The sequence below is a fragment of the Pleurodeles waltl genome, chromosome 8, assembly GCF_031143425.1.
Source record: "Pleurodeles waltl isolate 20211129_DDA chromosome 8, aPleWal1.hap1.20221129, whole genome shotgun sequence".
Taxonomy (NCBI): Eukaryota; Metazoa; Chordata; class Amphibia; order Caudata; family Salamandridae; genus Pleurodeles; species Pleurodeles waltl.
In genome coordinates this window covers 773,378,802-773,396,321 of record NC_090447.1, presented here as the reverse complement: position 1 = coordinate 773,396,321, position 17,520 = coordinate 773,378,802, and the positions used below count along the sequence as shown (strand labels likewise).

Below are 17,520 nucleotides of genomic sequence, written 5' to 3'. Positions count from 1 at the left end.
ATAGCAGCTAGAAAAAGCAAATACTAAGAGGGAATGGAAGGTGAAATAAAACGTGAACAGGGACTGCATCGCTGGCATGAATTACCTTAAAGGTAGTTGTAGTCACTGTTGGGAAATTGATCAGCGCCTTCTGCCCATAAAGTTAAGAATACGAAAATATGGAATGATAGGGACCTTGGAACCCGTTTCAAAGCTGCCCCACTTAAAGCCCTATTAGAAGGAACCGAGGATGGCATAAAGTTATGCGGCGCACCAAGTCCCTTACATTTACATCCAGGCCTCCCACACTGTGTGCAGCATGATCACGCATTCTGAACAGAGGTAGGCATGCATTTGGACAGAAGAAGGAGCTTCTTGATTAAACATTCCTTTTGAAAACAGCCTTCTAATGTGCACCAAGGACGTCATTTAGAGGGGCCAAGGGTCGCAGCTACGACCTCCAGCGTACCACTTGCAAGCCCTGGAATTGTAGTTGCGACCTCTTGCCTCAGAAGTGGCGAAATCAGTGCAAGGAACACATGGGCAACTTGTCCTTAGGGACACCGGTTGTCCTCCAATCTACTGCTTTTGTCATTTTTTTTATTACACAAATAGTGAATATCATTGTAATAAAACATGGAGTACAATTAGCTACACAATAACCCTCCCTGGCAAATGAGGTAGGTAAAAATGATTTTAAATGGAGGGAGGGAGGGTGGGGGTGAGAAAGGGGGAGACAGAGAGAGAGACAGAGAGAGAGAGAGAGAGAGAGAGAGAAATTGTGTGTGATATTACTCCCTCTACCCTTGGTACACTGACGTTGATGAGGTGCGCTCAAAAATAAGCAATTTCAACCCTAATTAAATCACTTCTTCCCATCAGGGTTAAACGCGTTCACCTACACCGCTTTTCTCCAGTAAACATATGAAAATGTTATGACTCCTTAAAATGAAACCAGTATGGAGTACCCCCCCTACCCCGTTGTAAACGCAGGGCCTGGGGTGACCGCTGCAGGCCGTGTGCTCAAGACTGAGCGGATGTTCCGAAGACAGCCTCGCCGTGCAAGCGCACTGCCTAGGGGTCGCTGGCGAGCCCCAACTGGCGTCCCTGATAGGACCCCACCGCATGCGCATGAAAGGAGCAGCCCGGTAAGAGGAAATGATGAGACCAAAGGTGCAAGCAAGGACTCGCTGACACTCCCTAATGCTTTATCTCACACTTTCAAGTTCTTTTTCATCTGTTTTCTTTCTTTGTCGCTGTTTTTCACTCTTTTTTTCCCTTTTTCTTATCATCATTTTGTGGTTTTCTCTCATGCTCTGGGTCAAAGTTTGATACGAAAAATAAGTTTTGGTCCCCAAAAATATGTGCCGGTGGGCCTCACCACTAACCACTGGCTCAAATGAAGCACCGGCATGCACAGAAAAAAGCAGATGGGTGGGATGAACGAGAGGAATCAAGGACCCTGCCAGACGCACACAAAAGGAGTGGACTGGTCAGATAAAAAAGGAGCAATGACTGCATGCAGGGGTCTGCCAGGAGCATACGGGAAAAAAACAGTCCAGCAGAGGAAGGAGAACTGAATTAAGGAACAAGCCAGTCTTGCTTGAAAGGAATGACCTGGGTGGAGGTTAAATGAGCAGCAAGAGTTAAATGAAAGACCAGTGAAAAGAGACACTAGTTCTTGAATGTTCGCATCTGTGAAATGAAATGGGCTGATACCAACATTGATGGGCAGCTATCTTAGTCAATGTTTAAAGTCAGCTATGTCACCGTAGCCAGTGTGTGTAAAAGGATGTTCAAAATCCACTCTTGTACATGTAGATCTGTGTCTATGTTTGTGTTGTATGTTGGTTTGTCTGGAGAAAGTGTTGTGTGATGGCGACAGTTCTTATCAGGCAGTTGATCCTATCCCTAACAAGACCTGAAAAAAAGTTATTGTTCTGGTAAATAAGAGTCTATAAAACCACTTGCAGACCCAAAAACAGAATCAAACCTGGTAATCAACAAATGATGCTGGGTTCACCGGTGTATAGGGAGGATCTTAACAGAAGAGAGTAACGAATAAAAAATAAGAAATTCCACAACAATACTGTGTATCACTGGTACCGTACGTGATAATGTTTGAAGCTTATGTATACCATGTTCTCCACAGATGACAGTAAAAACAAGCATTTGCAATGCAAACGGTCTCGCGTTTGCTAGAGCTCAGGCAATTAGCATTGTAAACTCCTAACCGAACTTTTCTTACCACATAATTTGAAAATGAAAATAAAACAGCCTCACATAACTAACTGGACTTGTCTTGCCATATACACTGAAAATTTAAAGTTTCACATAAGCAAGCTGACGGCCGCCATCAGTGCAAAGCAGACACACAAACGGAAATAACAGTTTACTTGTAGTGAAACCTATCGGCAAAAATGCAATTAACTATGTAACAGGGTCGATGTCATGCAAAGCACTCGACTTCTGCCAAACGAGATCGCGCTGCGAAAAAACAGAAAAAGTAGTCCACAAACGGGACGGAAAACATCAAGCCTCGTATGTTTTAAGTACTTGGTCGCTGCGCTCGAGGAGGGCTAACCACAGGAAAAGGCATGACGTATGCATGCCTTTCACTAATGAAAGCAAGAAGATTTTAAAAGGCAAGCCCACGAACCAATGAAAGACACTGACGTGACATGGGCATGGTTGAAGCTCGAAGGCAGATAACAACACGGAACGGAGCGCTCTGCGCTCCTCGTAAAAATGGAGGACACAGGGAGAGACAATGAAATTCTAGCAAGGAGAAGGAAGTTCAGAGTATCCTCAGGGATATTTTGGGTTACCCATTTCTCACCTACCCAGACTTTATACATCTGGGATTGGGGAACCTGAGCATGAAAACCATGGCCCACACAGAGAGGAAACAGAATTTAACATTATCCAATAGCCACTAATCCAATGAGAGGCTCATGGGAAAAGGTGAATGTACCAATGACAACTTACTAATACCAGCGATCAGGGAGATAATGTTGATGGAATAACTAACTCATTCCAAAGACAAAGACTGACAGGTTCTTGTATATATCGGGAAACCCGTTTTCAACGATATGTCAAAGAGAACAGCAGCTATCTTCATGCCTAATCATAAGGAAAGCATCAAATCTATGTCCATATTCTTTGCACATATAATCTAATAGAGACCTAGACTATATGTACGGGGAAAGTGGCAAACGAACAAGAGGACACAAGCACTTCATGAATACACTAAATGGGGGTGCAGAATACTTTGTGGCGAGTGTGCCTTAAAGTGAGAGATTTCAGAGAAACAAAGTTGTCTCACGTTTTGTGGTTGATTATTGAATTCTATGATGCATCCCATACTCCTGAAAACAATAAAACGTTTCAAACAAACACCACTGCTGAAAGATTTCACGAATTTAGATTGTTTGGCAAGTTCGTGATTTGTTTTACAATACGTTCTCAATAGCTGCATGCACAGTCCTCTTTCCAGCTTTGAATACGGAGCCAGATGAGTGCCAACTAGTTGTTTTCACTCCAAGTATTACCTAATCACGAGTGCTGCACGCAAGAGAGACAATTTCCAATACATATAATGTATGGATCATTCCAATTAAGGGATCAGTTTAGGTACATCTTTTATGCCTGAAAAACGCCAGTCACTCAACAGTTTTATCTCATGGGCACGCCATATCAACAGAGCACGCCCGTGGCTCTGCAGAAAATGTTAGGAGGAAAGATAAATAATAAATTATTCTTAATCTTACCACCGCATTGCGCTCAACTCTTGATCGGATTTGGTCCACTTTGCCCTCTCTGACTCTGGGAAAGATGGAGGAGTCTGCCCCTTTGCAGAAGAGGAAAATATCACCTGCAAAAGGATAACGGGCAATTCATTCCAGTCTGATGCCGGACAGTCACTTTGAACTGAACAGCGAACGAATGAAATAAGTCAGACACAGGCCTAGTGAACCAAAGACTGTAGATACCTTTTCGAAAATAAGAAAAATCATAACAATACTTCCAAGAAGGATTATGTTCGCATTTCTTTAATTACCACAATTCAAGTTCCGGTTGTATTAAGCATTGGGCTGCTCATTTTTCTGCACAAATGATGACTGAAAACAAATGCAGAAAGAAGGAAGGAAAAACATACAGAGGATAATAGAAATAGGTACAAGAAAAATACAAGTATAAATAAAAACATAATTCAAACCAAGATCAGAAACGTACACATTAATTTTGCACAGTCTTGCTGCTGGGTCATTCTACAGGGATAGAACACAAATTTGAGATAAGTATGGGTTTAGGGTTGCTCGACGTGAAGTCCTTTGGAATAAAAAAACGTGACCAATAGTTCACTGCAGGGCAAAAATACTGCATAAGTGGCAGAAGAAGGGCTGGGTACAACGAATTTAAGAAGGGCTGGATTGGTAAATTCGGGCTAGCGGAACATGACATAAACGGCCACTATGGTCAGCACGGCATCCATTTCTGAAGCAAATAAAGCAATTCCTCTCATTTTAATAAAAACATATATAGGCATGGAAAACCGCTATCCTTTTAAAACACGTCCACTTACGTGCAGCAAATGCCCACATTTAGATAACAGCTGGTTAAAACAAATATTAGTTTTTTTCGAAAGATGTATCCAAACTTCTGCAACCTCACTAATGGTACTCGAAATGGCTCGAAAGGGTAAGGGACAGCTCTTCTGGCACCAGTTATTGGTTCACGTGATGGTTATGGTGGGCTGCCTGCTAGCACCCAGGAGGCACGGGCAGCTTTAGTGCTGGTCAGAAGTTGCCAGTTAGAGACTGGCCTCTGGCCAAGGGTTGTGCTGTCTCCCATTGGCTGGGTGAGGTCCCACACCCGGTCTTGTTGCTGTGAGGTGGCGGGTGGGGTGGTGTAAAACGGCACTCTGAGGCCGGGACACTTTGCTGTTTACCCTAAGTGTCTTTCTTTGGCCCAGGACTCTTTCTAGTCTTGGGGAAAGAGAGGTGGCAAGATTGAGTTAATAAATGTCAGTCTCACTGGCTAAGGACGGGGGCTGTACCTAGTACTTTGGAGGGTGGAAGGAGAATCTGTGGCATTGTGGTGACTGAGGAGGCAGCAGGAATGTCGAGGAGAGCATGGCAAGCTCCCCCTGCGGGGCTGAGGGTGGGGATAGGGGCAGGGGCAGTGCTTAATTTGTCAATAAAAACGTGCCGGTGCCCAAATCCCTCCTGTTAAACACGCGGCTGCTGCAATTAAATGTGCGAACACGGAATACTGAGGCGGCGTAATCCTGAAGCCATCGGGGGCCTCATCAATCCATATAAAGCCACTTCCTGCCCCTTCAGCTCTCTCTTGCAGCTTTCTACTTTCTCCCTTTGTGACGCTTTATCATTTTCCCTTCCTCCGTCGTTCCCATATGTGTCTTTTGCTCACAGCAAATGCTTGAGGCAGAAGAATAAGCCCCGGTCCTCAAAAATAAGTGCTGGTGCTCAGCACTGGAAACAGCAAGCACAAATTAAGCACTGGGCAGGGGTGGTAGGATCTAAGCTTTGCTCCGAAGACAGCTGAGCTCGAACACTGGCCCACTTGTAATGGCCTCCAGGGGGTTCCTAATCTCCCCCCCCCCCCACCCCCCTCAATCGGAAACCGCCCCGGGCCACTAATAATCAGAGCCTGAAAGATCTTTTACCTGTGCATGCCAAAAGCCATTGGGAGCCAATATATCGTTTGTGCCTGCACCGTTATTGCCATAAGCTTCATCCTGGCACTAGATCCCTCCATCTCTGGAGCTAGCTGATGGCGCTTATGGGATGGAGGGGCAGAGGCCAGTGGCACGATTACTTCGAACTGGGAATTCAGAAACGTACAGTCAGAGCTTCATGCAATGCATGGTCGGTTATGGAATGAGCTGCGCTTCTTTGTGGAACACCTCTGTCCTGTTCCCTCCCATGCAATAGCTCCTCACACTTAAAGGAGAGAGAAAAATAAAGGAAAACCATTGGCAGCAGAACACACAAAGCAATGATGGCAGCTGGATGTGAGATTCAGCCGTACTATTGTCCAAATCACACATATTTGGACTGCAGCACGCAGTGCTTAAGTTGAGCCGGTGGGTGCCAGTGAGGGCCACGGCACTCATTTTCAGGGACCGGCACTTCTTTTACCACATCAGTGACTGGCCGCAAGTAAAAGGAAGAAAACAAAACTGAAAGAAGGAGAAGCTGTCCATCATAATATGGGGGAAGCAGGAACCTGGCCGAGTGAAAATATGGGGCTGGGAGTGCCTGGTGTGGGTTACAGAAGCCTGAGGTGGACTCTAGGCTACGTAGCCTTGGTACTGGGCGTCACTACTTAATTCGGAGCAGAGCTTTGGGCACCAATACACTTTGTTTTACAAATGAAGCACTGGCAGTGTGTAGGGGAGGAACCTTTAGGATGCTGGGCAGAGGGCATGATGTGAATTGATCTATGAATCGTCATGCTGTTTATTAGATCCACCACAATGTCTTTATAATTGAAGGAGGGTCAGGAACGTTTAAGCCTATCTCGAAATAAACGCCCCCGACTACAAAAGCACTAGCCAATAAGAAATGCAGTTAGACAAGCCCAAAAATACCAAAAAGCGATCAATTAAACATTGATACTAACAAGTAGAACGTGATAACTGTACCTGCAGCGGATCTCACAATTACACTCATTCTCCTTCTTACTGAATCAAAACTCAAAACTTCTAATTGTTCAAACCTGGAAAACATTAAAAGATATGTACATTTTTAACATGGTTCTCTGTGCTTAATTTTGAATATATTATCCGTTTTTATTAAAAAGATGTTAAATGGAGCACTGCAGTGTGCCCATGTTACTGACACAACATAGTTAGGGATGCATATGATAAACCTGAAAAAACAGTATGTTAACATAACGATTTATACACATTACAATAGCCACACATTCTCATTAAGATCATGTTATATTTTATCATTAAAATCATCAGTTTATGTTGACAGCTGATACGACTAGGCGCCTGAACATTTGCTGCACAGTCCGCATTTCACCACTACTAACCAGCTACACAAGGGCCATGCCACGGTCTTGTGGTGGCAACAGGTTCGTGCATAATGAAAACAAGTTAACTTCACTGTTCATCAGATCCTGGATCTCGCCTCAGAGGCTTCACCACAAAGCAGCACATGAAACTTAAGTGTCGGCAAACGCTGCTGGTGGGAACAGTGTGAGCCCATTTCTGCTGGAAAACAGACGGAAGAGGCAGCTATTTCGAGCATCGGACGAGAAAGATTAATATTGAGGCAGCCACCGCACTAATGGAAGCCTCCTGAATTCCTCATTTTGTGAGGATCATGTATGTACGTGGGATGTCTGTAGCATGCAGTGCCTAATTTGTGCTTGTTGCTTCCGGTGCGGAGCATCGGCACTTATTTTTCAGGGCCGGCGCTTATTTTTTTGCCTCAAGCATTTACTGTGAGCAAATGCCTCATATGGGAAAGACGGAGGAAGAGAAAAACGGAAAAGCGTCAGAAAGGGAGAAGACAGCAAGCTGCAGGAGTGAGCTAAAGGGGCAGGGAGTGGCTGTAAACTTATTGAAGAGGCCCAAGATGGCTTCAGGTTTACGCTGCCTCAGTATTCCGTGCTCGCACATTTAATTGCAGCAGCCATGTCTTTAAGAGGAGGGCTTTGGGCACCGGGACGTTTTTATTTACAAATTAAGCACTGGTAGCATGCGCCTTGCCAGTGGGCTGCGAGTGATAACTAAAGCAGACGACACTCTGTAGAATGTGCACAAGACCATGTGACAGCGTAGAAAAGGAGCAGGCATGAGGCCACTGCTTCACTGGACACCACGGTCTTTCTGAACCAAATATAAGGCTGACAACGGGAGGAGTGTCGCACCATAAAGGTGAGACCACAAACAGGCGTGCTTGCGCGCAACCGAGTAACAAAGAGGCTCACAGTTTTAGATTATTTCTCGATAATTTTGCTGACATTAGGCTGTGGTCAGCAACTTGAGCAGAAAGAGGAATTTCATTATCATCACAGCTGAGACCAGCAATACTCATAGGAGTGCTTGAAATGGGTATGTTTGTCATGCATCTTACCTCAGATGATCCTGCAGACCAGCAACTGATTACCCTAAATCAAAGAGAAGGGAGAGCTGCTGGGGCGTCTTCAAGGCTGGAGTCTGTAGTGGTGCTGAGGATACTGAGGCAGAAGTGGTGGTTTCATTTGTCCATGGATGTGGCATGAAAGGGATGCGAAGCTCCAAGAGCAGAAGACTGACAAGATGAGCCACCAAAAGGAGTGATATGATGGCCCATGAGACCTTTAGGAGTACGAATCAGGACAAGGAGAAGTCCCTATCAATGTCATCATGTTCTCTAGCATAGGAGTATCCCAAAGTTCAAGAAATGATCCCAGTCAGTAAGGCTGGAATGGGAATCCCCGCAGAGCACCAGGACTCAACAAAGATGGGCATGCTCTCTGTCAACCATTTACTTGGTACCAGTGTCTTCCTAAACCACCCACAAGGAGAGTGGTGTAGTAAAGACCTTGGAAGTGTCTTTATTGTAAAAGTTATCAGACCCAGGCACGGCACAGGGGACCGCACAAACAGCCTGCTCTGTCTCCAACAGCCATTGACAGAATCCTATGCATAAGTTTCTACATTACCACATAACATTTTTGGAAAAAAAAATGAAACTTCAATTTATAATACTGGCTAATTTGTTTTGGAGACAACAATAACATATGCACGCTGGGACATTATGTACAATAAATAGTTATTATTCACAACAACAATCCTTTAACCTTGTAGCTTTGGGCACTCTTCTACCACGCCTACCATATTTCTCTACATGGATACTTAGGTCAAATTGATGTTTGTGTTGCTGGTGGTGAATGCCCACATAATTTTATTGGTACACACCATCTATTGCATTTCATCTCTGAGACGGACAATCATATTCCTGCAGCAACCAATTAAAGTTTCCTGTAAACTGTTTTTCTCATTTTTCACAACGCACAGGTACATCCTGTTTCCTTTTGTAGAAAGCAACGCCTTTCAGGTTCCATGCCTTAACATCACTAAGTAATATCAAGTTACAATGTTCTTTTTTCACTCTAAAGGGTTGGTAGAGTTTACTTTAATCTTTCCAAAGCAATTAAACTTCTTACTCTCACTAGTCTCCTATCTTAATGTCAACTTGTTTATAAATAGGTTTATCATCATCAAATCTTTTGTAGCAACCTTAAACATAAGCTAAATTCCTCTTTGCCACTTCTTGTGGCCAATTCACTATTCTACATCTGGGCAGCCAACCTAAATTGTCTTTTGAAAACAGTGTTCTCCTCATCAGCTCAAAAGGGCTATGACCAGTGGATGAATAGGGATTTAAAAATCAAATCCAAAAGCCTTTGGGCCTGATTTAGGTATTGGCAGACAGGTTACTCCATCACTACAGTGTCGGATGTCCCGTCTGCAGAAATCTAAACCCTATTAACGTCCTATGGGATTTAGATTTAGGCGGAAAGGATATCCGTCACCATTGGGATGGAGTAACCCATCCGCCAATATCTAAATTAGGCCTTTTATTTTGAATATCACATGCACACTTCTAAAAGTACAATATAAAAACAAAGAATTCCAAAATGTCCAAAATGGTAACATTAGTCAATCAATAAAACAGAGGATCTTTAAAATGGTAACGTTTTGCAATGCTGGACAAGAGATTAAAAAATAACCTCCAACATGCAAACAAATAAACGTATCTTTCAGCAATTGTACAAAAATACAGAACTTCCCAATAGCTCATGGAACTGTATCTTTTAAAAATAGGAATTAGAAATCATTTAGTAAAAACAGTATATTATTTACAAAAAAAACACAAAACGCAACAGGGACTGGCTAGATCTTTTATCGCAAGGGCAGGTAAGTAAATCAGCAACACTGTATTGGCCTACCGGGAAACGCAACAAACACTGGATTGATCCATATTTGAATATAAAGAAAAGACCACGTTCCCAATAACAGGATACCCACGTTAAATAGGGATCCATTCCTACAACAGTTTTTAAAAAACACATGTTGTTTTGCATGCATCTTCGATAATTCAGTCTCTTCCCTGGCAATTCACATGTTGTCAAAGAAGAATTTCTGAATACCAAACTTATTTTTTTAAACTATTACCAAAGGATTAGAAAAAAAGGATTTGCTACATAGTTTCATAAACCAATTATGGGCAAAAGCCAGCCATGGAATATACATACCCTTCTCACAGGATAGACATTCCGTGATAATGAATTGATTCAAAATCGCATTAGGGTTAGACCAACTAGAAACCCAAAGTTTAAGTGGTGCGAGTTTAATCATGTCTTCGATATAAGGAATAGCCAGTTCCTCGTGGCAAAGATAATTAGGGATACATTGTGGCAAAAAAGGAGGCTTCTTAGCACATTTCCTATACCCCATATCCCAGCCCTCTAGGGAGCTATTGGAACACACTGATGATTAAAAATTTCACACATTGGTGAGTCTGTCTTTCCGCCAAGGGGGGTGGCAAGATTAAAAAGACGACCAATAACAGGGAGTTAGTTTTTATGTCCACAAAGTATGTAGAATTCTCTCCCTCAACTCATATCACCATTGCTGACTAACTTTATGATGCCCTTGATAAGCTTTTTAAAATGCTCCACAGCACCACTGCCTGCTGGATGATAAACAGAAATTGTTTAATGCAATAATCTGTACTTTTTCAAAAAGGTTTGGAAAACGTCTGAACTAAACTGAGGGCCATCATTGCTCAAAACTGGTTTTGGTAAACCCTCCTTTAAGAAAATATCAAGATAACGCACAACTACACTAGAATCTGCTTTAGTGACTATAACAATATCTGGCAACTTAGAGAAATGATTGAGATTGACAGTAATATGCTTTGGCTCTCAGTCTCACAAATGGGAGATGTAATGCCTATGCCTATTCCTTCCTATGGCATCTCAGGACTTTTACTAGGATACAAAGGTAGATCAAGTGCAGTCAATGTTTTGTCTGAATTATTACAATTTACACTGTCTCTCTTACCCTTCTTTCTATTGCTAAATCTGTAAGTGGCCATCAGTTTGAGTGTTTCATACTATTCTTAGCTTTAGCACCACCAAGTTATCCTTCATTGTAGATGTCTAACAAACTTTCTGGAGGAATTATTTTGCCATTTTCCATAATCTTACGTTCAACAACTGAAAGCTCATGCCTCAATTCCCAAAATGCCAGGATGTGTATGACAGTATTGCCATTGTTGCAGTTATGTACATGCCACTTGCCTTGTGACCTATTAGAATAAGGGTTTGAAAGATTAGGAACAGTGATAACCTCACACCTAGCAGCTTTGAACATTTAGTGTGTTGATATAGGACTGACTATCGTAGATTGCCCTTCAAACGCTGTCCTGGTGACTCTTCCTTTTGGCCACAGTATACCACGCGCCTTGCTGAGGTACTTTGATAATGTTCTGCCAACACATATCACCATATAAAGGTATTCTGAACAAGGACACCACTTGTGGCACGTATCTGTGAAATAATTAGGGCAAGTAACAGGAAAAGCAAAGGATTGTTCTTAAGTTCTTTTTTTGTGACTATGGCCCTCATTACAACTTTGACGGGCGGCGGAGGCCGCCCGCCAAAGTTGCGCCGCAGGAATACCGCACCGCGGTCTGAAGACCGCGGCCGGCATTCTGAGTTTCCCGCTGGGCAGGCTGGCGGCCGCCTTAAGGCCGCCCGCCAGCCCAGCGGGAAACAACCTTCCCACGAGGACGCCGGCTCGGAATCGAGCCGGCGGAGTGGGAAGGTGCGACGGGTGCTACTGCACCCGTCGCGTATTTCACTGTCTGCTATGCAGACAGTGAAATACAAGCGGGGCCCTCTTACGGGGGCCCCTGCAGTGCCCATGCCATTGGCATGGGCACTGCAGGGGCCCCCAGGGGCCCCGCGACACCCCCTACCGCCATCCTGTTCCTGGCGGGCGAACCGCCAGGAACAGGATGGCGGTAGGGGGTGTCAGAATCCCCAAGGCGGCGCAGCATTCTGCGCCGCCTTGGAGGATTCTGACGGGCAGCGGAAAACCGGCGGGAGACCGCCGGTTTTCCTGCACTGACCGCGGCCAAAGCGCCGCGGTCAGAATGCCCTAAGGGGCACCGCCAGGCTGTCGGCGGTGCTCCCGCCAACCGCGAGCCTGGCGGTCACAGACCGCCAGGCTCGTAATGAGGGCCTATGTTTTTAAAAACACCCTGCTTTTAAATAAAAATAAATTAAAATAATTTTTCAGAAACTTAAGAATTTGGAATATTTTAACCGTTCAACTCAGTTTACTGAGTTTAAAACAGTAAATCGAGAGCAACAATTTGCAACTGAAAGTTTAATGGTTGGATAAATTATTGTAGTTTTAAATGTAACTTGAGAATGAACATTTCTTTATAATCATTTCTATCCTTTAGCACATTGAACACATACATTATGGGAAGGGGATGAGGGGCACCTTTTATAGGGAGAGTAAGATTAGAATATTCACTAGTACACAATTTAACAGCTAATGCCAACATTTTAGAAGAGGAAAGTGGGAGACTTCTGCTGAAGCCTTAATTGAGTCTATTGTCATTTATGAGGCTTGACAGTTTGCTACTGCTGGATCGGATATTAGAAAAGCAGATGCATGATTTTGTTTTCCTTACCTGTCAGGAGCACGGAGAAAGCGCTATGGCAGGCAGAGTGTTTGTGTAAAAAATGTTGTGCACTGGCCTGCAGGAGCAGGTTACTAACATTGAATACTACAATTCTCACTAGACCAATCACCGTCAGCTGAAGCCTGTTGAGGAATCTGATTTGTGAATGCAGGAATAGGGAGACTAACCTTGAAATCGGAAGTCTCCCACCTGAATCGGGAGGACTGGCATGTATGCTGCAGGGTTGAGACAAGGTTTCTGATGAGGAAACAAAAGTTGCATAGGTGGAACGCATGAATTATTTTCATCCATGGGGAACTACCAGGGGCTGCAGAGTCCATCATTCTTTTGCTCACCATGTCTTCTCAGACAGGAACCAGCCAACTGCAAATCAGTCTTGGTCCTGCTTCACCAGGAACAGTCCAACCTGAACTACCAGGTCCCCTCTAAATAGGAACACAATCAACCCCAGAGCAGTTTTGGCCTACTTAGGTGTAATCAGGTCCATATAGCTAAACATCGCACTGGGGAAACAGAAAAGTAATGGTTGAAATGTTAGAAATACTCTCAGCTTGCAGGTAATTACTTGGGCCACATCACATTCCATTTTGTTTAAGGGGGCATGGCAGTTCTGGCCCCACTGTTCCTATTGGTGCAGGATCAATGGCAGGGTCCTGTATGAATTGGCATGCTGAGTAAAAACAATGGAACTGGATTGAGGCCCATAGTAATTAGGAATGGCTGAAATTAATTCAAACAATTATCACTTTTTACCAACTGCTTTCATCAGAAATCAAATGCAAAACTATTTAGAAGCATTGGTAAAGACCATAGGCTAGATCACGATTTTCAGGTAGAAGCCAGGCCTCCTTTTTATGGGCGAGCGAAAAGCGCTCAGTCCATTCAGTAATCTCTCTTTGGGCTTCAAACCATGCCCATGTCACGTCAGTCACTTACATTGGTTCGTGGGCTTGCCTTTTACAATCCGCTTGCTTTCATTTGTGAAAGGTATGCATACGTCGTGCCTTTTGCCGGTGTTTAGCCCACCTACACAGCACCAGTAAACTACTAGAAACATACGAGGCTCGATGTTTTGAGCCTGGGGTCCGGACTACTTTAACTGTTTATTTCCCACGCAGCGCCATTGCGCTGCATTCTACATAGTGCCATCGCGCTGCGCTTTTTTTTCTTTACACCGCTAATAGCTCTAACTCGGGCAAATGCGAGACCCGTTGCATTGAAAATGCTTGTTTATTTTGGCTTTACTTAGATAACACATTCATCATCAGTGTATCAGGAGCAGTTGCTCGATGCTCAAAGGTGTGAGAGGCTTAGTTAGATTTTTAGAAAGTGGTGTAATCTGTTTCTGTTACATTATCTCTGTCCTTTACAGTTTCACATTACCCCATCAGGTTGAGAGCAATATGTGCTCACTGTCTGATTTGCAGCCGAGCTGTGGCTAGTTGCCTTGGGTGGAGACATTTTACAGGAAGGGTATCGCTTAGTTCTATTAGATTTACTCTGCATGGGAGGGTTATTGTGGAATAATAAATGGAGCTACAGATAGCGGACTTCTGCTGAGGCAACACGTCGGGCAGAGAGAAGATATACTTCTCCTGGAGTAATACATACAGTGGGCATCTACATACGAGTACGGAGAAGGTAGACATCTCCTGCGCACAGGGACAGTACACCTCTGCTGAAATAACGTATAGGTGTAAAGGGAAGGCAGACCTCCTCTGGAGTAATACATATGGAAACAAGGACCGCAAACCTCTGCTGAAGTTATATGTGAAGGAGAGGTATGCTAGACTTCTGGAGAAAAACATGGGGGCCACAGGAAAAGTGGACGACTGCAGGCTTAATACATGAATGAACACGAAAGGCAGACTTCTCCTGGAGTAATCCATACAGACACAAGGACAGGAATTTTCTGCTGAAGGGGAGTACATGGAAGGCCGATCTCGGCTGGAGTTAAAGGCAGGGTGACAGGAAAAAGGAGGCCTCTGCTAGTGCAGAACATGAAGGTACAGGAAAAACACATTCTTGGAGTGATACCTATAGACACACGGACAGATGATTTGTGTTGGAGTGATACAGTGAAATATAGGGAAGGCAGACTTCTGCTGGAGTAATACATGAAGTGACAGAGGTCATGTCTGCCCAAGGTGGTTTGGCCCCAAACACTTCCGGCATAAATGTTAACTCTAAGCTCTTAAAGGCTGAGACCTCCAAGACTGAGATTCTTTTAATCTATTATGCTAAGTAATACACAGGACCTCAGAAGGAAACAAGAGGAAGGGGGATATTTGGAGAAACCTCCTGCTGGAGAAAAGGATTTCAAGAGGCCTGAAGAAAGTATCCACCAACTGGAATCCCAAGGTGCTCAACATTTTTTCATCCAGAGGAAAAAGAGTGATCTCAAGAATGTTACAGCTTACTGAGGGTCTAGGTACCATGGATTCCAAACATGTACAATGGCTTCTGAATTAGTTGTAATCCACACTGGAGAGAAGACCTCCTTCAGATCCGGAAGCATGCAAGGGAACAGTAGGGGGTCCTGATGGAGGTGCAATAGAGAGGTCAGATGTAGGGAAAGAAAACCAGAGGCAGGAAATGAAAGGAAGTTGGTGGAGTGCAGAGCAGTGAAGATAAGCTGGAGGAAGAAAAGGAAATGGATTGAGATTTTAGAACTGATAAAAGAGAATATAGTCAAGAAATTGAGAATGAAGGGAGGGGCGAGGACTTACAGTAATAACTGTTGCTTTTGTCCTGGAGATATTATGAGGTGGTAGAACTAATGTACAACTTCTAAAAGCTGATAACATCCCAATGTGACTTAAACCTTGATTTTCATCTCCCTTAAGGTGCCAGCAAGGGAACAAGCCTAAAGAGATCAGAAACAAGTGTGTAGACTGCACATTTAATAGAAGGAGGTTACAAGGGTTTGCCAATCTATTTCTACCGGTACAGAACATGACACTAGCAGGCCCTGTCACACGAAGATTGATCACTTAATGCTAATCTATGGCAACACCAACCACAGTTGAGACAACTGCAGGGGGCGCAAGTTAGAAGAGCATGTTAATGTGACCCAGAGATGGAAGAGGTGACACTGGAATCCTGTCATGGTTGAAGCATTACAAAGTGGTCCAATTATACATAAAGGATTAGCCAGGGTACCAATGATAGGTGAAATGGGTAAGCAGAGTGACTGGCTGGTCAGGGTGTTCAACTGGCAGCTGATAAGGTTAAGGTTTCTAAAAAGTGCTAGTAAGGGATTGATTGGTTAGACTGAGAGTTGGAGAAGGCGGCAGGTAGGTACAAAGAACTAATTGACCAATTATATGGGTCAGAAAGCAGCTGCAGAAAAGATACAGAAGCTTGAGCGATTAGACAGGGAGTAAGAGAATACAGGGAAGTTAAACCAGGACATATCATGAAGCAGTTAAATTGACAACTAGAGAATGGAGGGTGGGGTAGACATTGAACTAGATGGACGGATCAGTGCAGTAGACTGTCAGCAGCATCGCTGAAAAATGGCTTATCCAAACCTCATTTCTGAAAACTCCAAGCTTTTGTTGCTGTGTGTGGTGTGTATGGTGATATCGGGTCTTCGCAGGCAGCCTGTAGTCAATCCTGAACAGAACAATCATGAAATGAACAGCAGCAAGGAAGTTCATTTTGAAACAGAGCAATTTCAAAAAAATTATATTCATAAATGAGGCTCACAAAGATTCCTTGTCTACAGACCACATGCATGTCTACAATTGTTGATATTTACACAACCTTTTAGCACAATATACTTATGATCATGGGTTTAGCATATAAATGTGTATTAAAGTAACACCTGTGATGGCAGGATGGACACTTAAAGGGTTATCTAGACTTAGACAGCACACCCTTCAGATGACCTGGCCTCTGCCCACAACGCAGAAGATCAGCTACCAAACACAGAGATCCCTGCCTTCCCGGGAGTGTTACCGAAGATCAAAAAAGGGTCATTAGCCTCATTGCTTGTGTTCTATATCTGGATCAGCAATGCCACCCAGCACAGATGAGGGTAGGGAAATTAAGTCACGGTAGCCAAACCCTAAGAAGTGAACTTGTGCTCCTGTGGTGGACGGACTGTTCGATCCCCATCAGAAACACAATGGTTCACTCAACTCTAAATTAGACAGGTCAACAGACTACAGAAAAGCAGGAGCTCTGTCAACCTATGGTAGAGTTACCCTCTCTGCCAAACTCAAAATGACTCCCTTAGTACTGGCATCAAATTGCAGTAGCATTGCAATATAAATTATTCCACTGAATGGTTCAGGTCTGTTTGCTTTTGAAACTATTTTAATTGAACTAATAAATTAAAATTTGTTCTAATGCCATTATGGTCAATTACATTTTTTATTCTCCGACTGAAGTGGGACCAGCAAAAAAATCTACAATAGAAAAGACTAGAAAAATGATTTTGATTTATTTTTATTCATAGCAGTAAACCATAGCAACAAGAAATAGACAGTCTTCTAGGGTCATGTATTTTCCCATCACTCAAAGGTACTCTGCTCAGACTGAGAGTGTGTTCTTTATGGGGCAGATTTAGGAAGAGGCACCACAAAGAACAGAAGAAAAAAGTAACCATACTGGTTCGAGGCCTCCCACAAGTCACCTCTTTAAGTCAGATCTGCAAGCTACACAATTAAATTCCAAATGATGGTGGTACTGATCGACTTCCTCTGTTTCACCCTTTGAGCAGGTGGAAAGAGTTTATCCTTGAGGATAAATATCTAAAACCTCAAGTTAAATACCTACCACCTAA

The 17,520-nt window shown here is 43.6% G+C and overlaps 1 protein-coding gene across 3 annotated transcripts in view; it reads right to left on the bottom strand.

Moving 5' to 3' along the window:
* ATP11A (ATPase phospholipid transporting 11A) overlaps window positions 1–17,520 on the bottom strand; it is a 661,076-nt gene that overhangs the window by 143,516 nt on the left and 500,040 nt on the right. For all 3 annotated transcript variants that reach the window (XM_069205024.1, XM_069205022.1, XM_069205021.1), the window contains exons 16-17: window positions 6,650–6,723; window positions 3,750–3,853 (exon numbers count right to left, since the gene is read on the bottom strand). In XM_069205024.1, the coding sequence (XP_069061125.1) occupies window positions 3,750–3,853; window positions 6,650–6,723 (178 nt within the window). The remainder of the gene's footprint in view (window positions 1–3,749; window positions 3,854–6,649; window positions 6,724–17,520) is intronic.